At 41.2% G+C, this 27,649-nt stretch overlaps 8 protein-coding genes across 8 annotated transcripts; 5 read left to right on the forward strand and 3 right to left on the reverse strand. All coding sequences in view use genetic code 12, as the record gives it.

The window, feature by feature from the left end:
- Positions 1 to 1,601: 1,601 nt before the first annotated feature.
- GAC2 (regulatory subunit for phosphoprotein phosphatase type 1 (PP-1)) lies at positions 1,602 to 3,446 on the forward strand (the record flags this gene model as incomplete). The annotated part of the gene is made up of 4 exons (XM_001387348.1): positions 1,602 to 1,720; positions 1,826 to 2,961; positions 3,022 to 3,146; positions 3,246 to 3,446. Coding segments are annotated over 4 exons (1,581 nt in total), but the record flags the coding sequence as incomplete, so codon positions are not given.
- Positions 3,447 to 4,194: 748 nt separating this feature from the next.
- Positions 4,195 to 6,662, reverse strand: MET30 (SCF complex F-box protein MET30). The gene is made up of 3 exons (XM_001387755.1): positions 6,376 to 6,662; positions 5,575 to 6,177; positions 4,195 to 5,481 (listed from the first exon to the last, which is right to left on the reverse strand). The coding sequence occupies exons 1-3, from the start codon at positions 6,455 to 6,457 to the stop codon at positions 4,328 to 4,330; spliced, it is 1,839 nt and encodes a 612-aa protein (XP_001387792.2). The 5' UTR covers positions 6,458 to 6,662; the 3' UTR covers positions 4,195 to 4,327.
- A 1,837-nt stretch (positions 6,663 to 8,499) lies between these two features.
- Positions 8,500 to 9,993, forward strand: ZPR1 (nucleolar zinc-finger protein; the record flags this gene model as incomplete). The annotated part of the gene is made up of 1 exon (XM_001387349.1): positions 8,500 to 9,993. One exon carries the CDS (start codon positions 8,500 to 8,502, stop codon positions 9,991 to 9,993), a length of 1,494 nt encoding a protein of 497 aa, XP_001387386.1.
- A 64-nt stretch (positions 9,994 to 10,057) lies between these two features.
- CCH1 (calcium channel protein) lies at positions 10,058 to 16,726 on the reverse strand (the record flags this gene model as incomplete). Its single annotated transcript, XM_001387756.1, has 3 exons — positions 10,058 to 15,843; positions 15,871 to 16,409; positions 16,431 to 16,726. Coding segments are annotated over 3 exons (6,621 nt in total), but the record flags the coding sequence as incomplete, so codon positions are not given.
- Positions 16,727 to 19,002: 2,276 nt separating this feature from the next.
- On the forward strand, positions 19,003 to 19,314 carry RSM27 (mitochondrial 37S ribosomal protein RSM27; the record flags this gene model as incomplete). Its single annotated transcript, XM_001387350.1, has 1 exon — positions 19,003 to 19,314. One exon carries the CDS (start codon positions 19,003 to 19,005, stop codon positions 19,312 to 19,314), a length of 312 nt encoding a protein of 103 aa, XP_001387387.1.
- A 736-nt stretch (positions 19,315 to 20,050) lies between these two features.
- PICST_37589 (predicted protein) lies at positions 20,051 to 21,055 on the reverse strand (the record flags this gene model as incomplete). Its single annotated transcript, XM_001387757.1, has 1 exon — positions 20,051 to 21,055. A coding segment is annotated over one exon (1,005 nt), but the record flags the coding sequence as incomplete, so codon positions are not given.
- A 640-nt stretch (positions 21,056 to 21,695) lies between these two features.
- Positions 21,696 to 23,357, forward strand: PICST_28281 (predicted protein; the record flags this gene model as incomplete). Its single annotated transcript, XM_001387351.1, has 1 exon — positions 21,696 to 23,357. The coding sequence occupies one exon, from the start codon at positions 21,696 to 21,698 to the stop codon at positions 23,355 to 23,357; it is 1,662 nt and encodes a 553-aa protein (XP_001387388.2).
- Positions 23,358 to 24,197: 840 nt separating this feature from the next.
- On the forward strand, positions 24,198 to 27,607 carry ATH1 (vacuolar acid trehalase; the record flags this gene model as incomplete). Its single annotated transcript, XM_001387352.1, has 1 exon — positions 24,198 to 27,607. Exon 1 carries the CDS (start codon positions 24,356 to 24,358, stop codon positions 27,605 to 27,607), a length of 3,252 nt encoding a protein of 1,083 aa, XP_001387389.2. The 5' UTR covers positions 24,198 to 24,355.
- Positions 27,608 to 27,649: the final 42 nt, after the last annotated feature.

The raw sequence follows: 27,649 nt of genomic DNA on the forward strand, positions 1-27,649 counted from the left end.
GTCGTTAGCCATACACAACCCGAAGATCGGCTCAGTTATATCTGGACAAGCACTATACCATACTGTAATCGCTTGGAAGCCCGCCGATATTCGACTGCCCGGGACTCAAATAGCACTCCCAAACTAAGCTACTAACCTACCGTTCTAGCACGCTCAGACTCTCACTACTCGCAAAAGCTAGACTGTCTCAACCACACTCTTCACCTCGCATGCTGAGAGAAACATATAGAGAGACAAGATCGGGCTACAGCAACTACTCATAAATCAGCATATCTACCCCTTAGCCAAAGTCCCTCAAATCCCACGACACATCTGAAACTGTCTAGACTCGGTTCCATAGAACTCGTCAAGTCAGGTTATTTTGCTATTTCAAATACTTAGTAAGTCCCACCGGAACACCACCAATTGACTAACTGGGTTATATTCATCCGATCCCGTGACAAGCCAGGCCTTACCAATTTTACCAATTGGCATCTAAACTCTCTCTACTAAAGCATTCTACATCTATAGCCACATCCTATAGACCTCCTCTAGTCATCCCATAGATACTCTATATATCTATTGTCTTCGTCATTATCCCACCTTTCGTATTGCCACCCCTTCCGCCTCTACGTTGTCCCCACTATCCCTGACAGATCCCTTACAATCCGCCGCTAAGTGAGCGCGTCAGCATAAAAAGCATCTCACTAATTTTCACACATTTCTCGCACTGCGACATTAGCTAACCTTCTCCCGCTTGCTAGGTGCCACTGACTCCCACCGGTATCCCAGTCTCGAATTATATTGGGTTTGAAATCTAGGGAACCCATTCCGCGCTTTCATTGTCGGCTGTTTCACACCAGCTTCATTCCCGCTTCAGCACCATTTCCGATCAGAGTCGGTTCTTCCAATATTAGAATCTCACCTCCTATATCTGGGTGGTGAATTTTCTCTGTTTCTCATTTTTGGAAGCCTTATCGTTTTTAGGATTTGATAATCTTTTTTCCTACATCACCCTATCATACACCCTTTTTTTTCACCAGCCCCACCACACCTCTTCCACAACCCCAGAATCTCACAACCCCAAGCTTTCCCACGTCATGGACAGGTCGTCGGCTCCAACACCAGCCTCAGTCATCAAGTCGTCTTCTGCCAAAGTCAATTCCCCAGAAAATCCACCGGATTCTTCGCCAATAGCAACCCTTTCTCCTACAGATATTGCAACTTCCACATCCATCTCCCCCTCCACCACAATCTTGCCCAGCGCATCCACAGCAACACCAGCATCTACACCTACATCCACGACATCTTCCACACCTTCTACAACAACATCTACACCTTCTCGGTCCATACCACATCTCATCCACCCAGACACCCCGTCACAGAATGAATCCTCTCACTCTCCTGTAGCAGAGTTTCCAGTGTCATATTCCCCCTTCAAGGCCACAGCACATTTGGCGTTGCCGCCAGAAGTCATCAACGCCAAACGTAGACGCCATTCATTCACATACGAGCCTGCCCCATCCCGTCTTCACACCGATTCTTCTTCTGGCTCGTCTGCAGCGTCAAGCCCCTCCAAAGCTCCTTCTGTTGTGCACCATTCTCACTCTGATGAGTCGTACAACGAGATGCCACTTTCGATGCGGTTCATGCATAAACCATCGCGTTCCAAAGAGCTCCTAGAAAAGGCCACGGATCCAACAAGACAGAATTCATTGTTGAACTCGCATTTGGGGGACTCGTATCCGCCTATTAACACCAGCATTGAACAAAACCAGTCACTCACAAGTTCACCCGTAGAACAAAATAACAACAGCAACATCGACAACATCAATAATGATAGTAGTGCAGTGGTTGACGGCCCTGGTTCTCCTTCGGGCCCCAACTCACCTGCGGATGTAACCAATTCTCCCTCTAACGACAAATACAAGCTCGTTCGTAAAAAGTCAGGAGAACTTGTCAAGCCTTCTTTGAAAGACCCCAACGCTACTTACTTCAACAAGAAACGCTCTCAGTCGCTTCCAACAACACCCACATACAAACAGGTTCATTTTGGCGGCGATAACGATGTACGCTACTTCAAAAAGAAGGACAGACCCACAGCGATTTCGGCCTCTAACTCTCCGACGCTCGAAGGAGCCGAGATTCTCGTCAAGAGAATCAACTTGGACAGTGAAGAGGAGACAGACGATGATAGCACAGACGATTACTACGACGACGAGGGCGAGGATGGCGATGAACTAAACGGTCACTACTCCAAGTATAGACATCATCATCGCCACAACAATCCTGATGAGGACGACGAAGAGTACAACAACTTCAACTTGAACTCTACCGGTTCAACCAAGTACCCCAGGGCCAAGGCTATTCGTAACATCGACTGGCAATTGAAGTTGCTCAACTTCCCACCTTTGTCGTACGATACCAGAATAAAACGTGAAGTTCCTGTCTTCTTGGAGAGACTTTTTATCAGTGTTGACAAGAAGTATCTCTTGGGGCATATAGCTGTGAAGAATGTTGCATTTGAGAAGTACCTCACAGTTAGATACTCGTTGGATAACTGGATGACAATCATAGAAATTCCTTCCCTCTATGCTCCAGACAGACCAGATATCTTGAAGAAAAATAATTATGACAGATTCATTTTCCAAGTGCCCTTAGAGAATTTATTTGATAGCTTCAGATTATCGACCTCCTCGAGTGAATCAAGTGACAGTAGCGACAATAACGACTCCAACTCAGAAAAGTCACAGGAAAAGGTTTACCAACTCTGTATCAAGTATGTGGCTAACAATGTGGACTTCTGGGATAACAACGGATTCAAGAACTATGTCATCAAGTTGATCAAGACAATCAAGACACCTGGCTCTGTGGCATCTGCCATCAAATTTAACCCAAAGATTCAGGACCATGCTAAGAAACCAAAATATTCATCTTCTTACTTAAAGAGAATTGTCTCTGACAGTCAGATCGAATTGAAGGGTAATCAGAAGAAGCAACAGTCATTTGTTGGGCCCGAGAAACCTGCAACAACAACTACAGGCAAGAAAGAGGATCCTTTCTACGTTCACGACAATTCCTCGTCTGATGTCAATGACTTTGTGAAGAACAACTTCTACATGTCGTCACCTTTGTTATCTTCGTATAACAACCATGCCAGTAGAAACGTGGGAAGTTCGTCATCTACGAATGCGTACCTTGAATCAACGGACTCTTTGCCTAACAGACATGGAGAAGTGGTACCATCTTCACCTTCTGGCTACAAGATCAAGTTCAACCAAAAGCATGGTGGAACGCTACCAAACTTTAGCTCTCCGAAACCAGCCTTTTCTACTGGAAATGGTGAAGTTTCTCCTGACTCTTCACCTGATGTTATTCCTCAGAAATCAAGAGATTTCTTGAATTCGAAGTCATACAAGGAGTTGCTTGACAATTACTGCTTCTTCTCTTCTCCATCTACGAATGACGATGATATGACTACTTCCACTTCGTCAGACAACTTCAACCGCTTATCTTCTCCATTGTACTCACAAGAGAAGCAAACCAAGCATGGAAACACCCATCCTCCATGTTCAGCTTCTTCTACATCGACTACTGAATCTGAATCGACACAGGATAAAAAGAGCTACACGGTCTCTTCTTTCCTTGGAGTTTAGACTCCCCAGCATTACCAGCTACATTTTCTTTATATCATTTCATGGCCTACTTATAGAACGGTACTGCTGCATACCCAACATCACATTCTTTAATTTTCACTTCCTCCAATCGCCTCACTGGCTCAGAAGTAGTATAGAATTATACACTAATGATAAAACAGCCTACTTCTCGAACAGTGATGAACCACTTCAAAGATATCAACTATGAAGTTACGATTTCTAAATGGCACTTTTTAATAATACTTTATTTTCCGTTTTTGTTCATCTGATATTACGACTTTATTATCTTAACATTTCTGAAACAGAACTTCCCGCCTATCTAGTTCGAAAAGTTTTCCAAAAAGAATCAATGCGAGTTAACTTCACGGTTGTTGATACCTTCATATCGGTTTATATAGTGTTTAATGCGTATTCATAATTGAGGTAATAATCTGATGTAGATATTTTCAAGTATTGCTAGATAGGAATAACTTGGAAGTGTAGATGTTCTAGATGTCACTTATAAAGTAAAGCAGTTCTTCCTGCTGTATTTACAAATTAGAGTAGCCTACGTCTATCTAGATATAACTTATCCATTAAATATACCCAATAATCCCAATATATAGTTGAAAATTCAGTAGTTCTTAAACATGACCCAAATAAAGTATAGTACAAATTTTAATAATTATCATTAGTAGGTTCGCAAGCTGTATTCAATCAAAACAGTACATCTTCACAGCTCCGCTTTCCAAACCAGCAGCAAATCTCGAATCGCTCAAACCGACACAGCTGACACTGGCATTGTTTCCAAAAGTATGCAAACACCTACCATTCTGTAAGTCCCATACCTTGATCAATCTGTCGTGGGCACCACTGATGATTCTGAAAGTATCAGCAGCAATACTCCACACACCTTCGATGTGGCCAAACTGGGTTCTAATACATTTACCAGTCTTCACATCCCACAACTTTATGGTGTTATCCAAAGAAGAAGTCAATAAATGCGTTGGATAGTTAGGATTCCAAGGCAATTCGTCTACTTCGTCAAGGTTCTCGGCAGGTTCATTTCCTGTTGCAACACCTGAAATAGAACCTCCGCCAGTACGGTTGTGACTCGAGTTATGTAAATGGTTGGATTCACTTTCACTTTCACTTCCATCTTCAATCAACTCTTCTTTATAAGTAAAGGGAATGACACTTTGAACTTGCCCAATATGTCCATTCTTATCCATTCCACCAAACACCCTTAAGCACTGGTTGTTCTGAAGATCCCACATTCTAATGGTGGTATCATCAGAAGCACTGAAGATAGTGTTGGACTGTGGATGGATTTTGACACAGTTGACCCAGTCAGTGTGTCCCCTTAAGGTGTAGCAGGTTCTCGAGTCTACATGCCACACCTTGACGGTATGGTCAGCAGATCCAGATACGATAGACTTGTTGGAAAAATCTACAGATACCACAGCGTCTTCATGTCCCTTGTAAGTAGCAATACACTGACCAGTATGGTAGTTCCAGACCTTGATAGTCGAATCAAGACCACCAGTAATCAATTTCTGTGAATCAAACACCAAAGATCTGACTCCCTTCGTATGGCCAGTCAACGTCTTCAAGCATTCACCAGTTTCAATCTTCCAAATCTTTATGGTTGTATCGTAAGAGCCAGTCATGAGGTACTTACGGTTGAATTGCAAACATGTGACTCCGTCAGTATGACCCAAGAACTTTTTCACAGTGTAAATACCCTTTCTCCAGTTCTTCTCCAACTTAAATCTTTCTGAGTAGACAGATTTCCATGGTCTCTTCTTCAACTGCTTCTGGGGCTGTGGCAGTTCCTGTGATGAGCTCAACTTCATTCTCTTGGCGTCTTGTTCAGAAGATTCAAGAGAAGAAGAGGAAGTAGAAGATGTGGCTGCAGAAGCTTCACCAGCATTGAACGAGACCTCATTATTAGCCGAACTTGTAATTTCTTCTATCCTACGTTTTAAGATAGGCTTAATGTCTTCTTCAGTCATCTCACGAGCTCTCTTCATATGCATCAAAGGCAAGCCCCAGCCACAGTTAGGACATTTACGATCTATATGCTGTTCACACATGTGGTGCCAGACCCTATCATCGTCAGCTAACGACTTCCATTTTCTGGATACCTGTGCTGCGTTGCAAAGAGAATTGCAATCCAAATAGCACAAAATTTTTAGCGAGATCTCTACAGGCAAAGTGGAGATGAAATCAATTCTAATGAGCGATGATACCTCTTGGGCAACATACGATAATTGTGGAAAGCAACACTGGGTCAATATCCCGTTGAGGATAATCTGACGATGTGCACTGGGGGCGGCAGAGAAAATCGACCACACATGAGCTATGGCCTCCTGGTCCCTAGAGGGGAGTTTATCCAAAGCAGTTTGTATCTTCTTCATCTTGTCTTCATCCGTCCGTTTGTTACAAGTGATGTCCGGATTGTGTCTGTAGCAGTACTTGTGGAAGTTGTCTTTAGGAATTAACAGCTGGTCGCTGATGTGCTTCACAAGAAAAGGTGTCACTACTGAAACATCCAGCTCGGCTGAAGGAGGTGGTGGTGGAGTCTCGAGTCTGGTGAAGGGTATCAGATCAACTTCACTGACAAGCGACGTTTTTGAAGACTCTATGCTGTTTATACTGTTTGATTTGCTGCTAGTAGTGATGTTGCTGATATTACTTATATTACTGGTGTAGTTCATCATGTGACGGAAGCTCGTGGACGTCTCGTCTGACGACTTACTGTTGCTGGCGGTGGTTAGCAAGCTGTCGAATTTGCTGGAAGACGACCCTTCCTGAGGAATACATGACTCTTGTAAGTTCATAATGTGGTGAGTAACTATTTTGGTGCAGATGCCATAAAACAAAACGAAACTACTAAAGCAGTTACAAAAATTAGATAAAGTGTGATGAGACTAATACTCAGAGTGGACTCCAATAAATATTTATAGATATGAGTAAAGTTATTTTGTTTTCTCCGTGTTTGTAATGGCCTGCGTGACCCGTATATCAACACGTTCTAGATTGTGACACGTCTCCTGGCAATAAACACTATCTCAAACTTAGTCTTGTCTAAAAAAGAGCAAAAACATCTCTTTTTAAAAAGGTGGTGTTGGTCACAGGAACCACAGTTTGGTACAGAAATCTCTGCGTGGTGCATATAACACCGAGAGTTGATGCTTGTTATATGCCGTACCAGAATATCAGCAGTTTTGGGCCCCATGAAAGTGGCATGGATGGAGAGGTAGAGAGCTGGTTATTGGATGGAGGTACAGTCAGAAGGCATGATGTAGCTGTTCTAACTTTTTAAGGAGATTTTTCTACCTTTTGGATGAGTTTGGAGGCTCTACAAACTGCGCTTTTCCGCAGCCGCATTTGCAATACGCAAACAATTTTTTCAACTGTGGTGGAGGCTGCAGCGAAAAAAATTGGTTGTGGTTTGCATTGTGCTTATCAGAATCGGAAATTAATTATGGATTTTGACGAGGCCATAATTTGGAATGGTCGACCCCGCAGGATGAAACGACGAAACAAGAAAGGCAACTGTGGAAGACGTGCACGCCAGATTCAGCCAGACAAACGGCACTATTGTGTACGTATCTGTATCTGTTTCTGTCGGCTGGCTCTGGTGACACAGATAAGAATCTTTTTGCACCGTTGTAAAAATAAAGAAACAGCTCTGCGACACAATTAACCAAAACAGCCATAGTAATATTTGACTGACAACTATCTGGGCGCCGTCATATGTAAGCTCGAACAGGCCAACGCCTTGAGATGTGCCATTCGTAAACTGGGCGAACGGCAGTCGTAAACGTAGCTTCCTAGATCTTTCTGAGCCGATAACTATGGCATGTCACGTGCTCGTGTGCAACCCAGCCGAAGCGAGCCGAAAGCCACTGAGACCACAGTATCGAAGGCTAAGGTGCACGAGTTGTAGCCGCAGAAGAAACCTTAGATCTTCTTACAGTGGCAGTTTCATCACTCCCTTGAGGTTGCCGTAGATTCTCAAAGTATGCAGTGACAGGCATCTCGGAGTTCGAGCGTAAATGTGGTCCGGTTCTAGACTTTGTGCTGGTTTGATCGAGATCGTTTTGTCCTCTGCTAACAATCTGGGGTTATACTGGCCGTTGCAGCCACCGCTGGCTTAGCCATCTCCCTTGTCCCATAATTCCAGGTGTCGGCAGCATCATCTTGCTTTGACAAGTTGTCACGTGAAATTCGGTTGAGTTCATGAAAATGTTACGGGACAGAGGCACGAAATAGAACCTATATGATGGGATTTGTCCCGTACCACATTCTTGTTCGTGATATCTTCGGGGTCAATCCAATGTCGTTCTACTCTGAACAGCTTCGGAGTCAAGTGTCACAAAGACTGCTCGATCTACTAATTGACCAATTCTAAGTTTAGACAAAAATAAGATGGATACCTGCACCTGTTTCTATTTTTCTTGCACTCGTTTGTTCAGACTTCTCGGCTACAGCCAAAATGGCCCATTATGGGACTATAAGTTTGCGGATTGCTGGATTTTTCTAGAACATTCGAGAGCCAGCAACAATATTTGTCTCTTCACTTTGGACTTCTACATGAGTGTTTAAGTCAGCTGCCCATCACACCAGAAAGACTACTTCGTACCTTCACTGCTCTGCAAAAATCGCATTGGTTGCAAAATAAATCATGTGATGGATCCTCACGTGCATTCCAGAAGTTTCTGGAAAATTTATCTCATCTCTCTAGTAAGATCAACTTCTCCATTTTTCACTATTAATAAGCACCCAAGTATCTAATTCTGGCCGTAATTGCGTCATAAGCATGAGCAGCGACGACATCTACGACTCACATATAGACAAGAAGCAAAAGACAGAGAATATGGCTGCCGACGAGGAACAAAAACCGCAAGATCTCTTCACTAGCGTGGGAGAACAGGCTCAAGAAGTAGATGATCAGGAAACTAATGTTGCCGGAAGCAACGAAGTCAGACAGACCGGAGCGGAGGATGCTGAGGGACATCCAGTTCAGGAAATCGAGTCGTTATGTATGAACTGTCACAAGAACGGAATCACAAGAATGCTTTTGACCAAGATTCCATACTTCAGAGAAATCATCTTGATGTCATTTGAATGTACTCACTGCGGATTCAAGAACAGCGAAATCCAGCCAGCTGCACAAATAGCCGAAAAGGGATCAAGGTACGTGTTGAAACTTGAAACTAAAGAAGATTTCAACCGTCAAGTCGTGAAGTCTGAGACTGCCTCTGTAAGATTCTCAGAGTTGGACATTGAGATTCCACCAAAGAGGGGCCAGTTATCAAACATCGAGGGTTTATTGGAAGAAATGATCGAAGATTTGGAATCCGACCAACCCGCCAGAGAAACCATGCAACCGGAAATCTACCAAAAGATCAAAGAAGTTATCACCAAAATTAGATCGTTTATCAATGCTGAACCCAACACCTTACCATTGACCTTCACCATTGATGATCCAGCAGGTAACTCGTGGATTGAATACCTTCCAGGAGAGCCCAGTCATAAGTGGGCCATGTACGAATACTCAAGAACTGCTGAGCAAAATGTGTTTTTGGGCTTGATATCGGCTGACGATGTGGCCAGACACCAACAAGAAGAATTGGCCAATAAGAAGAATGCCACTTCTAAGAACATCTCTTCTTCTTTGAATAAGAGCTCTGAAAAGGATGACGAACATAACCCAAGAGCTACGGGCTTTATCTCTGACGAAACTGAAATTGAAAATTTTGAAAACGAAGTGCAAACCTTCCAGGCTACTTGTTCTTCTTGTTTCCAGCCATGCTCAACACACATGAAGACTGTTAACATTCCTCACTTCAAGGATGTCATCTTGATGTCGACTGTATGTGATCATTGTGGCTATAAGTCTAACGAAGTCAAAACAGGTGGAGAGATTCCTCCTCGCGGAAAGAAGATCACCTTGAAAATCACCGATCCTGAAGACTTGGCTAGAGATATATTGAAGAGTGAAACTTGTGGATTGTCAATTCCAGAATTGAACTTGGATTTGACTCCAGGAACATTAGGAGGTAGATTCACTACTATTGAAGGATTGTTGACTCAAGTTGCAGAAGAGTTGAACTCCAGAGTGTTCAGTCAATCATCAGACTCTATGGATGAAGCTACCAAGTCCAGATGGACAAGTTTCTTCGCTAGATTGCAAGATGCTATCGACGGCAAAATACCATTCACTATTATTGTCGAAGACCCATTGGCTTCTTCGTACATCCAAAACGTCTACGCTCCAGACAATGACCCCAACATGACTATCGAAGAGTTTGAAAGATCCTTTCAACAAAACGAAGACTTAGGTTTGAATGATATGAAAACTGACTAAGTGATTCACTGTGTATATTAGATTAATAATAAGGTAATTCATTAATTTTGTCTATAGATTCTAACTAATCTTCAAGATTATGTCCGCGTCTTTCATTGCTTGATACTTGATGTAAAGCTTCTCCCCAGGATGACTCTTCTAGTGCTTCTCCAATATCTGAGAATTCCATCACAGAAAGATTCTGGTCGCCATCTGATTCCCTTAAAAATGGAGAAATCTGTATTCTCTCAGATCCCGTAGACTCATTTAAGCTTGACGATGTATCCTTAGGTATATGGACAAATAATCTTGGTCTATCAGAATCACTATGAACCGAACGCAGAGGACTTCTGCTCCTATTTCTAGTTTGATTACTATTCGAGATCGGAACATAGACTCCACTAGCTGCTCCTTCATTTTCTGTAGTGGGCTTCAAGAACTGGTTCGTGTCGGAAAAGTCACGGATGTGCACCTTAGCTTCATCAAGAGAAAACTCATCATCTGAATACAACGACTTCCAATGGGCACTATATTCTGCATTAGACAAGTAACTGTTTCTCTGTAACTCCTTGTCAAAAGCGATGTCTGTATCTCTAACTCCACGTCTTTGATTCTTTTGATACTTCCAACGACAAGCATAAGCAGCAATAGTTTCATAGACTCTCTTTCTGTGTAATCTCTTTTCAATTTTTTGTACTAACAATCTTCTTTCTAAGAAGTCAATCAAATTAAGACACTGACCAGCTTGAAACGATGTGTATAATGGTAATTGCAAAATCAACCGCGAGAAGGAAATGCCAGGGTCATTGTTAAGTTCCATGTTCAACAATGCCTCTTCAATAAAACGCTCATACGCCTTCCGTCTTTCCCTGATCTTGGGGATATCCATGCAGTCTAATGTCTGGTCAATAGCATCGTAATGAACGGTGATATCGTATGGATCATTGATGTTGTTTCTTGTGAACCACTGGTTGCACAATATTGGAATCTCTAAGACGCCGGAATAGAAATGAAATGCAAGGGCACCATCAAGAGAATGCAACAACTTCGGCAAAAGAAATGGTTTTATATAACCGGTACCTTCTGGGTCGAATTTCTGCCACGACTTCTTGAACTTTCTAATCTCGTCTCTTTTGATCAAATTACTGTAGTGCGAACGATGGTTGATATAACTGAACGAATCCAAAATTAACGAAACGAACATATTCAAGAAGATATACATTGAAAGGATGTTCCACGCCATGAAAAGGATATATGCATATTGCTTATTTCCACAGTCACTATCATCCAAACTGTTGGCAGTGGTACAGAAAGGCAGAGACAATGTGTAGTCTTCCATGATATAGTTCCAGCCCTCTCCAAAACAACATCTGAACAAAACAATCATTGCCTTTGGAACGGATCTGAAGTTCAAATTTCCATTTCCATTAGGACCAATCTTTGTTAGACCAAAGATTTGGTTCAATGCAATTGCAAACACCAAAAACATAACTATCCATGTAAAGGATAACGACAATAATGCTGGCAAACTGGCAGACGCAAATCTCAACAATTGACTCAATCTGTTACTTCTAGGAATAATGAAGAACAACATACCCACCAAGAATAACTTGTTAATGTTGATGAAGACACTGTCCTGGTCTATATTCATACCAATCAAAGAGGTAATGAAAGCACCAATTGAGACGACCATATTGAAAATGTTCCACTTGAACCGAATAAAGGACCTACCTTGTGCAATTAGCTTCATGACTATATTGATAGTGAACAACGTCGCTGTAATAGTGTAAATGGCAAATCTGAAATTGTTCAACGTGTAATAAGATGGGAAACATTCAAGTAACAAAGCAAGAACATGTAAAAATAAAACGCTTGTTAGTATAATGTTCCAGTAGCGATTCTTTTCTACGGTCATCTTGTAACAGAACTTTCTAAACAAGGACAATTGTGCGGCATCTTTTCTTCTGGATGGTTTCACTTGCAGCAAAATCTTTTTTACCTGATACCAAGCAATCTGATCATGAGTCAAATAGGCTCTGCCAGTGGTCTTCGAATAGTTGCTGATAATGACGGAGACGAACAAAGTCAAAATGAAGATGATACTCGTGAAATTGAAGAGAATAATGAAAACTCCATTGATTGGAGTAGCGTTCTTTTCTGGGGGTGTTCCCACTCCTGTACTGGCCATCACATTCTGGAGTAAGTCTACCCAACCTTCTAACGAAACTATTTCGAATAATGTCAGGAATGCAGTACCAAACCTATTGAATTCAAGTTGTGGATTTGTATAGACATTTGGACTAAGGATATCCCAATCAAACACTGTGTTTGAGTATTCGTTGAAACACGACAGCATATTTGAGGTACCATCGAGGCAGTACCCTAAACGGCCAGCAAAGATGTTCAATCCCCAAATAGAAAACGGAAAAAGTAAACAGAGAGAAATCAATGCAGCATTAATGATCTTCCAAAACCCTGAAATAAGAGTATTATGGAAGTTTGCTTTGGCAGTCTCACTTATGGTCAAGAGTCTCAAAGCTCTCATGGCTTTCATGCCTCTCACAATTCTCGAAAGGTTACCATCGTTTCTGATGAAAGCAAAGAATTCAATCCACAAAGATAACAAAACGCTCAAATCAATCATGTTCCAAGACGATCTCATGTATCCATTAGGAGTGAAAATCAAACCATCTGCAAAGATCTTGATGAGAAACTCAGAGGTGAACAACACATTAAATGCTACCTCGAGCCAAAAGATCCAATTGTAAAGTCCGTGCAAGGTTACCATCCTTCTTCTATAGAGAGGGGTCAAGTAACACGCTGTAACAACTAACGCAATAGTAGCCAAAAACATGATCACTACAATAGTTTCAGATACTGGGCCATAAGGTTCTTCCCCATCGATTCTTTGCCCATGACTTGGCTTTACCATACGTTGGCAGAATCTTCTCAATCTGTGGCGGGGACCCATTACATAGAATACATAGTTGAACCGTGGGTTTTCTATCAAGAACTTGTTCTGATTATGTATCAATAAGTTTCTTTCGGTCATAATACTCTTTGCAAACCTGGCGGGATCAAAATTATCAATTGCAAACTTTGGCTTTTCTCTGCCTCTCCCAAAAAAAGGATTCATCAACAAGTTACTTCCTCCTTTAGATCTCGTCTTCACCCAACGTTTCCATTTGGAATTGGGGACTTCCATAATTTCTTCATTGTCTGAGATTTGCCCATCTTCTGAATCTACGAAATCATTAACAGCAGTCCCTGTTAGTAATAAGTTTACAACAGCCGTTTGCAATTCATCTCTCATGCCTCTAGTTTTGAAAACTTTTTCTTTTAACTTAGTAAGCAACCCAGTGTCAGTTTCCATATTCTGAAGACGATCTGTCATGTTGTCAATAAATTGAAGCAATTGTTTTCTTCTTTTGCCTTCCTCTGAAACTTCCAAGGTTTTTGCGATGACAGCAATGAAAATATTCAATATGATCATGTTCGACAAAATAAACCACGCAATCAAGAAAATGGCACCGAATGCTCTGTACGAAGTAGTTGTGGCGTGTTCTTGAAGAGAATATAATATATCCGTCCAGTTCTCGGTTGAAGTGATAATGTAAAGAGAAATAAATGCATTTGGCAAAGTGTGCATTGGAAAGTCAACATCATCAATAGAATCAGGTGGAATGCCACCTTCAAAGTATCTGGCCAAAATTATTGAAACCAAGAAAAGTAAAATGAAGAAGAACAATGTCAAATCAAACAACGCTTTTGCATTTCCCATGATCTTAAGCCAAAGGTCTCTCGTGAAACGTGTTGCCAAAACCACTCTATAAAATCTCATGAGTTGAAATACAGTTAGCCAATAGTATGTGTGTCCTAATTTGTTCTTCACTGGGTCCAGGATGATAACACAAGTTACTACACCCAATAATAGATCAAAACAATTCCGCTTAGACGCAAAGAATAGTCTCCAGTTAGGGAAATGAAAACAAAATCTGAGTGCCACTTCACTCATGAAAACAATAGTAAAGGCAGCTTCAAATCTATACAAGGTATGACGTCTTCTATCAGTCATCCCATACTCTCTGAAACAATGCACAAAGAGGTCAACGATGATTAGTATAACGAATACAAATTCGAACTGGTAGTAATACTTCAAGAAAACATTTTGATTTTTGAGATTTTGGAGTTTCTCTTTGTAAAGGGCTTCTTTTTCGTTGTTCGAAAAGAGGGACTTCTTGCCATCCTTCGATTTCTTCTTCTCTTCAGCAACCTCCATTCTGGTAATGTTAAATGATGCAACAATAACGGCAATGAAAACGTTTGTTAACCACACTGTCATTATGAAAATCGTTGCAATGAAAAACAAACAAGCTGCCATATTGTCGGAATCCATAGTGTAGTACATTATATCTGTGAACGTATTGGCACTAATAACAACGAAGACCATCTCAAGCGATTGAAAGATGTTGTCAAAACTTACTGTACCATTGTAAGGATTATCACCACTAATGCATCTTGAGTTAACAGGACATCTATAACCCTTTATTTCTGGGGAGAGCAGTCCATCTCGTTCAATGTAAGGTTGTGCTTTACCATCTAATGAGAGCCATGAACCACAGAACTGTTCAGTTTGAATGTATGTTTCGGTTGGGTCATCTGGATTGGTCCACACACATTGTCTTGTTAAAGATGACTTGAAAGATTGCACGCCTATGATTCCAAAAAATAGCCAGAAGCAAGCAATAAAGATCGCAACGTCGATCAACTGAGGAATTGCAATCTTACAGGCTTTTAGAATGGTAGTAGTACCGGTTGTCAAATTGATAAGTCTCAAGATACGAAGACAGCTCAATGCTCTGAAAATCATAATCTGATGTTTAGCATCATAATGATTGATTGAAAGTAGTGTTGCTATCCAGAAGCAGATCATGGACAAGAAGTCAATTCTGTGCCAACTGTTTCTAATATAGGCTCTCTTCAAGTTAAGCTTATCTATTGATTGGGACTTTCTTAACAATAATGTGTTGCGAGCTTCAAGAGTTTGAGATGGTAAGACAATAGCATCCATAAGTCCAATGTCCTCATCGTCACTCTCTGAGGTTCTGACATCATTTTCATGATGCAGATTAAGTTCCTTGTACTTGTTCTTTAAATGATTTATATTCGAGTGGTCCTCAGTGTTGGTTTTGATCGGTCCACCGATATCTATTTCTTTGATATCAGGATCATCACTTGAACTTCCATTGTCGTCATCTCTAAACTTGACTTTGTTCTCGCGAGGTGGTTTTTGTAATGGAACAGACTTATCTTCTCTTTTGATTAACTTTGTGATTCCCATCCACGACAATATTCTTTTAATATATGTCAAATTGAAATACATCGCCTTGAGGTCATTTTCCGGGTATCGCAACCCCAATTCTTGGAACATTATATGATCGTCAGCAAACCCATATGCAATGACCTTTCCCACTACTTCCAACGTGTAGACAATGTTAATGGCAATCAAAGCGTAGTCAGCCCAATTGTAACCAGTATAAAAATATCCATTCAACTTGATGGGGTTCCATTGTCTATATGCCAACAACACGACTTGTAGCAACAACAGTATCAAAAGAACAACATTCGTTGTGTAATGAGAGAGAACTCCATGGCAATAGCGCCTTGTTTTTGAATCAGGTCCAAAAAACAAAAGTGAGTTTCCAAACAAATACATGGATTTGACATCCTTAAATGAATTTCTAGAAGAATATCTTTTACCTTCAGTGTCACCTTGTGGCATTAACGGTGTGGCTGCTTCATGTGGTGGTCTCCATTGATGAATGAGACCTGGAGTTTGAGGATTGATATTGGTTATGTCAAGTTCTTCCTCTACTGATTCTACAAGAGACTTTTTACTTTGCTGTCCTTCCAGTAGATATAGTCCTAACCCATCAGAAACAAAGGTCTTGTTGAGATCTTCCGTTGCATCTTCATCATCTACAGTAAAATGATGAGAATGTGCCATACGAGGTGTTTCAACATTGACTCTGTTGCTGACTCGAGAAAGGTTGTCGTGATGAAAAAACAGTTTATTTGATATGGGAGTCTCTAGAGGGTAGTCGGATGCGCTTTCATTGACACTGAGGCGATTGGTCTTTGATAGATCATCTTTCAGTGCATTGGAAGAAGCACTTTGTGCTCCTGTTCCAGCTATTCGGTTAGATATTCTGGCAATAACACTACTGAGCTTTGTGGGAGAAGCAGTACCATCTCGTACATGCAGTTGTTGCACAGTCAAATAATCTCCTGACTCGAGCTTGTCTGGACTTACGTTGACAACAAGATTTGGGACTGGGTTAGAACGAGTGGGTGTAATTATAGGTACCATAAGGCTCTCGTCACGTAGACTTTTAGAAGTAGCACGTGAAACGTTGCTATTGGTACGCACAGAATAGCTGGGTCTACGAATGTACGACGGTGCCAAGTTCTCCAATGGTATGTTATCCGTATAATTGCCGTACTCAGATGCTGCTTGATGAATGTCTTGAGAAGGAACGGAAGTAATTTCATGACTATGTCTTTCATTAGAGGGAGAAGCTGACCTTTCTGATCTAGAATCGGAACCTACAGGAAGCCAGTTTCCTACACCTCCCGAATCACCAAGAGCAAAACTAAGACCTTCCTTGAGAGCTTCAAAGTCGTTTTCATCGGCAGCCTCTCTGATAAATGATCTAGTTTCCGTATTTGGTGATGCTGATCGAGATCGAGGATGAAGAAGACTACGATGCGAATACTGTGAATGTCTGTTATGAGACTTTGTTGCTGAATTAGAAGGCAGACTTGTATGCCTACTTCGATGGTCGATCCAGCTGTATCTATGAGTAGGATGAGATTCGTTGTGATCATTATGGCTTTGGTTATAATTTTGGATATTGTGACCATCTTCAGATAGCATCCATTCGTTGGTTAGTGTCTTTGAAGAAGACGCCGGAGGAGGCGAATAGGTACGATTTGGATTATACTGCTGTGCTAGGGATGAACGTCGTGCCTTGGGCGTGTGAATATGAGACAGACTTGGCTCTTGGACAATGTCTGGTTCCTCCTCCAGCTGTAGAGTCAGCAAGGTAGGAGCTCTGATCGCGATGCCCGGAGTAACCGGAGGTTTCCGAGACATGCTGTGGCAGTTATGATATGTGTGGGTGTACTATTGAGACTCCAGGATGTCTACTATGGACGATGCAGAAGTTACCGGAAATTATGGAGTATCAGCGTAGGTAAATGGGCTTGAAATGTGCATCTATTTGCGCAGTAGTTAAGTATGTAGGTGAGCACTGTGAAAGAGTAGTAGTTAGCAAGTGGTTAGGACGCTGCACAACAGAGATAGGGAGTATAGACCCACAGACGAGAATGAAACCAACTGGAGCTTAGGAGAGTTGAAAAGACGTAGGACAAGAAAGAGTCCACATAAACGTGAAAAATCGTAGTACCAAAGTCAAGCCTCTATCCGCAGTAGAATATTATGGTAGTGAGTTAGTGATATTAGCGACGTCTGGAAGTTCCGGTATGGAGAAGTCTAACGAAGTACAAAGCAGCGACAGTAGAACAGACAGCGACAAAAGAGAAAAACGGACAGCAGAAAGAAATATAGATCCAAGAGACAAATGAGTCAACGGAGTAGAAGGAATAAATACATGGCAACTAAGAACGTTACCATATTTATTTATAGCTTCTGTTCGTGCCGTGTGGAACTTTATAGTTATACTTTTCACTATTAACTTTACGCTCTGTGGGTTGCATTTCCTGCGCTATAATTACTGCGCATACGTAGAAATCCGTTCGCTATTTCTCACTAATTGTGCATCTCTGAAATGAAATTGTCCCGGTCTCCACCATCTCAACCATATCAGAAGGGCTGCTCTGGACTTCCGAAACTACAATAGTTGCTTCTTCTGGACTCTGCTTGGACTGCCAATTCAAAATTTATCTATTTACGATAGTATAACTGAATACGTCTATTCTGTTCTCCATCTGGCACCATTCCCATTGTATAGCGGTACAGCCTCTTCTTGTACCGTGCGGCTCAGTGGCTCGGTTCACGGTACAGCCACTATCATGACCTAACCGTTTATTACTGGAAGATCATGGAGAGGTTCTGGCCGTCCTGTCTCTTTCCCTCAGGGACTACCTTCTCCATTGGTTCCTTTCCCCCTTGGCCTAGTCTAGTCTTGTTGTTATCTCGTGATAAGTTCTTGGCCCTACTAGCTGCGAAAATGCTAATCGCTAAAATTCCTCGCTGGCGAAATCTCGGCCAATAGCCTCAATCTGTTATTTCAATTAGAATACAACAGTTCTGTTGTTCTGTACTGTGACGGTTAGACCTGCTCATGTTGTCCCGAACTCCAGCCTCATCATATCCAATTGTAGCCTGGTAATGTCAATCAGTACTGTTAGATGTTGGGAATCGGGAGTATATTCAGTCCTACAATTTAGATATATATAACTAGCGATTTGCTTTCGATGAAAATCTATTCTTACTTTCAAATATAAAGGAGACGCGAATAAGTGAATTGAATATTAAGAATCCAGTGGTCATTCTCGAGAGTTATATAACGTTGGTGTCGCTCTCGGTCCTCCCCACATTTTTCTCTCTCCTGATAGCCAGGCTCTTTATCCTCACTATGGGCTTCCTGAGTAATCCTGTATAAATTCTGTTATTATATATTAGTCACGTGCTTTTCTTTAATTTCAAGGCAAAGTCAAGATTCTATACTAGAAGAAGAAACTTCATAGAACTTTGTGAGAAATAAATAAGGACTTATCCAATGTATTAACTTATATGGCATTGTTCTATTTATGCCAATAGCTCCTTCTCTTCCATATCCTTCTCTTCCATATCCTTCTCTTTGGCTATCACAATATGGCTACAGTTCTATTCAAGTCGTGTGTTCACCATTTTTCTCGAAAAAATCACCCTAACATAGCAATAGAGAGTGAAAAATTACCAATACAGTATTTACCCTACAGTTATTATCCCTTCATTTCCCAGACATGTCGTTGTTGAAGAAGTTGCCTACTCAGGCCAGACTCAACCAGGTCAAGGAATTAAGCAGCAACATTTTCGGCCATGCCTGGAACCCAAGCTGCAAGAGAACTGGAGCCAAGATCTTGAAGGAAGAATTGAAAGGTCCTCAATTGGTGAAGTACTACGGTGTCAACGACTCGATGCCAACTTTTGCCGACTTCAAGCAATGGTTCCCAGAGTTGAAGTTAGTAGATCCAAAGGAAGCCTACAGATTGCACATGGTCCAGGACAGAAAGAAGAGAAATAAGGGTGCTCCAAAGAAGAAGTCCAAGAGTTGAACATTTAACAACCTACAATCAAACTTGTAAATACTTGCTATCCCACTGTACATTATCATCACGCCTAATACACGAAATTATTACAATCATTAGATTATTTCCATTTTTTGGTTTTTGTCTCTCGTAAATTTTACTTGGATCGCTTTCGCATATCGAAAGTGTCGGTGAACTCGTCTGTAACGAAAGATGTTGAGCCTATAAGGCTGACTCTCTGGCTATCGAATCTGTTTCTCTTTACTCGCTGGTTTATCTCCAGCCATTTTGTGACTGTGTTGTTGTTAGACTCGGGGATTATCGTAGTCTGTTTCGTTGCCAGAGGGTCTACAACTTCCCAGTTCTTGATCAGCACCGTGTCCTTATTAATACTATCTGTCTTCACGATTATCTTGTCTCCATCGACAAAAGCCTGTCTGATGCTTTCTTTGGTCGCTCTATACATAACGGAAATGGCACTGCTTTCGAAATCGTAAACTGCGATATGACTGTTTGTCACGACCATCAAACTTCCTTCTCTTTCTACAAGTCCTATAATCTTCAGTAAAACTTGTATAGCACCAGCAAACTCAAAATGCAATTTACCACTTCCCAGCTGGTTAAGTCTGTAAATCAAGCACGTATCTTCAGAACGCAATACGAGATAGGAACCAACAATAAACAATTCCTTGATAGACTCATTCAGCCACTGGTATGTCTTGTTGAGAATATTACGGTACCTAATATCAAGACCTTCGTTCACTTGCTTCCATCCGCTGAAAATAGAGGATCCTTTCTTTGTTTCCTTGCTTACTATTCGCAAGAGATTAACTGATAAAAGCAAGAACTGTAATTCTCTTGTTTCCGTCACACTGACAATTGCAATAAATTCCTGGTCGTGATAGGTCATCCATTGACAGACGTAATTAGAAGACGCTATTTCTAACGATCCCGATCTAGATGTTTCTGAATCTACCAATCCTTCTGTCAAGTAGTTGCAAGTAAAAAGCGGTTCAACTTGTTTGCTGCTACTGTCATCGCCATTTATACAGCCCAAGAGACTGTAGATCATAAGGTCGAATCCATACAAATTGTCTCTGTCGTTGAATATGCTGAACCAGTTGCCAGAGTTCGACCATTGCAACCTCGGTTCAGTTAGCATTGTTGTTGGAAGTTTGTAGCTTTTGAGGATATGGCTCGTAGATCCTTCGTTATAGAAATGGTATATCACTGGTGACGAGTTGTAAGTCACAGAACTGGCAATAACCGACCACAGGGAAATGGATTTGTTTGGCCGAACTATCACTCTATCAGTTATAGGCTTGAGAATAGTGAAAAGCGCATGAGTACAGTCAATCGAAAAGAGCTTTAAATACAAGTTGTGTTTAGAGAATATGACAAACTGTTTGGAGTTCGTGTATCCTCCAGATATCTCTTCTTCCAGAGATGGATACTCTTTGGGGTCTACTGGCGAAATCCATTGAAAGTGATGTATTCCTTCTGTTTTGGGCTGGTGAACCACTATTGGTGTTGTATCATTAGATGTAGTTCGTATATCGAATATGAGAGCCATAGCGTAATTGTCGATTATCAAAGCAATCTTTGTAGATCTCGCATTTGGTAGAATAAGTTCCCATTCCACCTGTGATACTGCGAGAGTGTCTATATGTTTTGAGGAAGCACCCGTGGATTTGAGATGAGTTTGTACAATTGAAATCAAATCGTATTTCTTAACTATGGAGAGGTCGGTAAGGCTATGGATTTCTAGTGCGGTAGATGAAGCAATGCCAACATATTGACGACACGGCGAGAGTTCTGAGATACCCCGTGACATATCATACGATGACATTCAACTGAAGGTATTTATAAATGAGGGAACCAAGATTTCTACAATTATTCATTAAATCCAATTGTTAATTTAGGTCTATATGCCAGTACTGTAAACAAAGCTAATGTCATTTTTATGTCGCAATTCTCTATAGCGGGTGATTTGTGACAAGATGTGCGCACCAAATCAAAACAAACACAGAAACAATCCATAATCTCAGACATCTACAACTTCATACTGTTGAGCAATCTACAGGATAGTCACATGGATACGCCTGTTTAGCGGTTAATAGTTGGAGAAATAGACATAGAGGAAGCATTAGAGCCTTACTCGTAAAAAGAAGGTTTTTCCGCTGCTTTTATTACATTCATTAGTAGAAATTGAAATCGAATTGAACAATTGAAATATAATCATCACAAGAATCGATACAAATAAGGTCTCATTCGAATTATAACACGACATCCATATTCCACACAACCTCATCTTCATCTTCATCTTTATTTAACTGCAGCTTCTTGTTTGATTTGTCATATGTTCGTTATATGATCACTTGTATTATCTTCTGTATTATTTAGTCACAATGCCTCCAGCAAAGAAAAAACAACCTAAACCCAAGGGCTCTTCCAAAACAAACCTGAGACAGCCCAAGCCGAGATACAGCTCATCTCAACCAGATCCTGTGAGCAGTGACGGCCTGTTTGAAGAGTCGCGGGGAAGACCCATCTCAGCATCACAGCCGTCTAGTCAGACGTTATTAGGCAGAAAGAACCGGTTAAACGATCTTCTTTCATCACATATACCCGCTGTACCCAAATCAGCCACAAGAACAAAGAGGCCCAATAGAACAAATAATTCTGCTGTCAAAACAAACAATACTACAAAGAAAGCATTAGCGAAAAATGGAAAATTTGAAAAGGACGAAGACTTCAGATTCAAGCGCAGCAATTCTGGGGAAGATGAAAATGATCACAGCTGGGATAAGAAGAAAAAGCGACAGACATCAACACCATTAGTTCGATTGCGAGAGGAATTAAATATCATGTCTAGGGAAATAGACAACGACGATGACTTGGACCTTTTGGACTTAAGTGGACTCAAGAAATCATCCAAGAAGGAGAAGTCTGTCCAGGCAAGCAAACCTGTGCGCAAGTTCAATTTTAATGACACTAGTCTCGGTCTTTCTTCTCCTATACAGAGTATAGATAGAGAGGGCTATTCGTCTGATGAGTATGTCGAACAAGTGCTGCATCATAAGATTAATCTAACTGAAGAACCTCAGAAAACGAAAAAGAAAGCCAATAGACAACAAAGTAAGAGGAGATCATCGTACTACAATCGAGGGAAAAGAGTTCTGTCTATTGGTAATGGTTTTGTAGGAGAGCCCCATCAGGATGTAGATGCCAGTGACTACTATAAATTACTAGATACTTCATTGCCTGAGCCAGATAGAATGAGGCAGTTGTTGATTTGGTGTTGTAAAAAGAAACTCGATCAGGAAGAAAACCTCCTCAAGGATAAGAACCCCAGCACAGAAGATCTTACTGTATTGAACATAGCCAAGGTCATTAAGGAAGAGATTCTTCGAGACCTCATGGAAAAGCAAATCTCCACGAGTTGGTACAGTAACGTTCCAGACGAGGACGAAGACACTATTGGCAAAGAAATATCCGTGCCCAATCCGTTGAACGAATCTAATAAGCAGAATATTGATGTCTACAGTAAGAAACTAAAGGCGTTAGTTAAAGAGAAACAGATCTGGCACAAGTCGTATGAGAATGCTATTTCACCCATTGCCAAGTTGGATGTGGGATCAGTGGAAGAAGCAAAACAAGAAGAGTTACAGCAATATATTAAACTGAAGCTGGAATCGGAACTTCAGCATGTAGACTACCTGACTGTGATTGACAATCAACTCATAAACAAAATCACAGCTAATTACGACCAGCTCAACAGCGAAGTCAAGGATAAAGTCGAGAATTCAATTGACAAAGTGTATCATACTGTATATCAAATGGAGAAGTCCACCGAGTTGGTAGAGACGATCCACCACCGCAATCTAGCTCCGAAAGTGGATTCACTTTTGGGAGACTATACAACTAAAGCCAAGGTGGAAAACTATCGAAACTTGAAACAGAAAGAAGCCCAGAAGTCAAATTGGCCAGTACCCTCACGTATACCCGGTACTCTTGAACTTCTACGAAGCATCGCCCGCTTGGAGACTAGCAGGAGTCACAGTCGGTGAATCACATTAGTTAAGGAGAGAAAGCTTAGATGTGAAAGCTAAGCATTGGTTCCTGCATAATTTTTAGGAACCAGAGTTTGTCCGAGGCGAGTTTGACAGGTTAATTTTGGATACCCCAAATATTGTGTAATGGCATTAAGCTCACACATGATGTTGCTTGTATAATAAATGTAATATTACGGAACAAGGAGGCGGCGACGGGAGTTGCGTAACTGTAGAAATCTGTAGAGGATTTATAATTGTAATGCAGTAGTCCAGTAGAGTGGTGCAAGTAATTTGTGGAAGAATAGAAGGTCAATGATAGTTGTTTTTGAGTCTGTTCAATATCGTGAAGACAATGTAGGGATTATACCGAGAATCGTACCATCCGTCCGAAACAAGGTCCTAGTCAGCCTGATCGAGAAGACGGTGATCAACTACAGTGAACAATGAAAATGTCTATTCATTTTGTGGGGTTGAAATGGAAAGTTATTCCGGGTCGCAGTGTGCAGATGTCTAAGTGTACACCAGGTGATGCCCGGAATTGGGATGGAATGGACGTAGGATATTCCGGATGGAGGACCAATAGCAATTAATTGTAGTTAATAGTACATTATATACATGTACATGACTATATATTCCAAGTTTGGGAGAAATTGGTATTCGCTATTGAATGCGGAATTACATCACTGGCATAGAATTGGAAACGTACATCAGTAGCACAAATATTTTGTACCTGCTTCCTGCGTCTTCCTACATCATATCTTTTTTCTGCCTCTACCAAATTTTGTGGAGTCTTACTAGAATGACTTACTACCCTAGCAGAATACGCCACATTCTTTCTCCATTCTTCCTCCATAGTCTTAACTTTACCTGCAGTTTCAGCCTGCTGCAAGGTCTATTTGATAAACCTTCTTAATTTGGTTTGTGAATCTATTTGATTATTCCGTGATTAGTTTCTCCGCTTACCTTATCTGACTTTCTCCCATAGGACTTTCGATGTCTGTACTATAAATACCATGGTTGTTGTGTCGAAGTGGCGCTTTTCGGATGTAATTCATACCGTTTGTGACACTATTGTCGATACTTTCTATCGAAAACAAGCTTTTGTCAAGACTATGGTGTTTGTCAATGTTGGATTGATTTTGCTCCTTCACTGGTACTTTGTCTCGCTTCTGCAAGCTTTCCCGCTCCAGCTCCGCAACCATGTTCCAGGCACCGTGACACATGAGCTGGTGGCCGAGGAAAGAGCTAGACACTTGAAACTCGTTAACAGCCCTCAAAACAAAGCCGTGTACACCCAGTTGAAGTATGCCGCCAACGCCTTTTTTGATGTAGATACGAACACTATAGGAACTACCCACTTTACACCGTATAACCAGTATCAGCGACAACCCTATGTAGCCAATGGTTATATCGGTGCAAGAATTCCGAATTTGGGACAAGGATTCACGTATGATCAGATCAGCGACTCAGCAGATGCTACGAACGATGACTTGCTCAATGGATGGCCCCTCTTTAACGAGCGCTACTCGGGTGCATTTGTTGCAGGCTTCTTTGACATCCAGAAAAACACCACGGGAACGAATTTTCCTGAGCTTTTAGCCAATGGCTACGAATCTGTTATTGCCTCAGTTCCACAATGGACTACCTTACAAGTCAGCACTATAAAGGATGGAGTTGACTTCTCCTTGGATCCAGTAAACTCTGTAGATATGAACAATGTCATCTCCAGTTATGGTCAAAACTTGTCTCTTGTGAACGGAATCGTCACCACAGAATACACCTGGCTCGATGATATCAGAATCAAGTACAAGATCTTGGCTCACAGAAAAGAAATCAACCTTGGACTCGTAGAGTTGTCTATTTCCAATATGGGTAACACTTCGTTGACTTTCAATGTAACTGATGTCTTGGACGCTTCTACAGCCCAACGGTCTCAGCTAACAGGTGTAAACTCGGATGGTAAGGGCATTTACATAACCTTCCTGCCCAACGAACTCAACTACATTAATGGTGCCATATATTCAACGTTGCATGTGGAAGATGGTTCATCTATACAGCTGTCTTCTTCAACCTCCAAAGTTAGTCAATATGTCGAAGTAACTGTAAATCCTGGTCGTACTTCCAGAGTTGTCAAGCTTGTCGGAGTAGCGACGACTGATTTAGATCCTCGTAATCTAGATTCGCTTGATAAAGTACTTGCATTCGCCAAAAAGGTATCTCAGACTTATACGAATGCAGACGATGTTGTCGAATCTCATTTGGTAGCTTGGGCTCAAACTCTTGAGTCCACTCCAGCAATTACATTTGCTGATGACAGACTACTCACATTGGCCAGTAGAGCTTCACTCTTTCATCTTACAGCCAATACTAGGCCTGATGCCAATGGCGTTACCGCTGCTATGGGTGTAGCTGGTTTGAGCTCAGACAGTTATGCTGGGATGGTCTTTTGGGATGCAGATATATGGATGATGTCTGGATTGTTACCATTCATACCATCTCACGCAAAAAGTATTGTCAATTACAGAATGCATACTCATGATCAGGCTATCAAGAACTTACCAGAGGGTGCCAAGGGTGCAGTGTATCCGTGGACCTCTGGCAGATTTGGTAATTGTACTGCTACTGGACCCTGTCTAGACTATGAATACCACATTAACGTAGCTGTGGCAATGTCAGCCTGGCAGCTTTACTTGAGCGGTGCAGCTGACGAACAATTCTTAGCGGATGTTGTCTATCCATTGGTAAACGATGCCGCCGAATTCTTTGCCGATTATGTTGTCACCTACGACGATACATTGAAACAGTTCACTACGCATAATTTGACTGATCCTGATGAATATGCAAATCACGTCGATAACGGAGCATATACCAACTCGGGTATTTCACTTGTAGAGAAATGGGCCATTCAAATCTCAAATCATTTAGGAAAAGAATTCCCACTGCAGTACTCAAACATAGTGGGAAATATGCATTTACCTACATCTGGCAATTCCGACAATATCACATTGGAATACACTGGCATGAACTCGTCTGTTGGAATAAAACAAGCAGATGTTATTATGATAACCTACCCATTGCAAAACGAGTTGATATCAGAAGCACAGGCCCTAACGAATATGGAATTTTATTCTGTCAAACAAGTTAACTATGGACCAGCTATGACTTTCCCGATCTTCTCGATTGTCGCATCACATGTCTCTACGTCTGGATGTGCTTCTCAGTCGTACTTACAAAAGGCTGTACAGCCATTCTTAAGAGGTCCATTTGCCCAATTTTCTGAACAAAATAACGATGACTTTTTAACCAATGGTGGCACTCATCCAGCTTTCCCATTCATGACTGCCCACGGTGGATTTTTACAAGCAGTAACACAGGGTCTCACTGGTTTAAGATTTGGATACGTCATTGAAGATGGGCAAATCAAACGAGCTTTGGACTTGGATCCTACTGCATTGCCTTGTTTGCCTAATGGGGTGATTTTTGATGGAATCAAATACAACAACCATTCTCTTTCATTCGCAGTCAATGAAACTTCATTCACTGTCAAAAATAATGGACCTATTTCAGAGAAGTCTGATGGAGTTGTTCGTATAAGAATTGCAGATAGAAACCCAAGCAGAGGCATATACACCATAAATAGTGGTGAGGATTTCAGTTTCCCATTGTATACACCTAAACCAAGCTACCCTACTAGTATTTCTGAATGTGGTTTGGCTAGTTTCTACAATATCACTGATGGCGCATATGGGGATTCTCCAATTCTGATAAACGACGGTGATAACACTACTCAATGGCAAGCAAAGTACAATGACACCACTGGCAAGATTCTTGTTGACTTCAAGCAATTTAAGAACGTTTCTAATGGAATCATTAATTGGGGTGATAAACCACCCAAGAATTGGAAACTATCTCAATTCACTGGTTCATTGGTAGAGTTTAAGGATGTAGAAGACGTTTTAAGTCAAGTTGATTTTGGCAATGAATTGTACAACATATACCGATATGAGGATGAAGACTACAAGCTCTATAAGCAAGATGAGGTTTTCCAAGTAGTTCTCAGTTCCAACGTGAGTATTTCGGCACCATTCATTTTGGAAGACTACAATACCATAGAACTTCCAAAGAGACAAAACACCACTGAATTCACTATAGACGAAGAATTGTATTCCCAGTTCCTATTGATCGAAATTGAAGGGATCCACAATACTGTTCCTATTGAAGATGATACTGGTGGAGCCAAATTGTACGAAGTAGTGTTCTTCTGATTGACATAACACGAAGATGCTGTTGTATATATATTAGTTTGT

Source organism: Scheffersomyces stipitis, chromosome 1, assembly GCF_000209165.1.
Source record: "Scheffersomyces stipitis CBS 6054 chromosome 1, whole genome shotgun sequence".
Classification (NCBI taxonomy): Eukaryota; Fungi; Ascomycota; class Pichiomycetes; order Serinales; family Debaryomycetaceae; genus Scheffersomyces; species Scheffersomyces stipitis.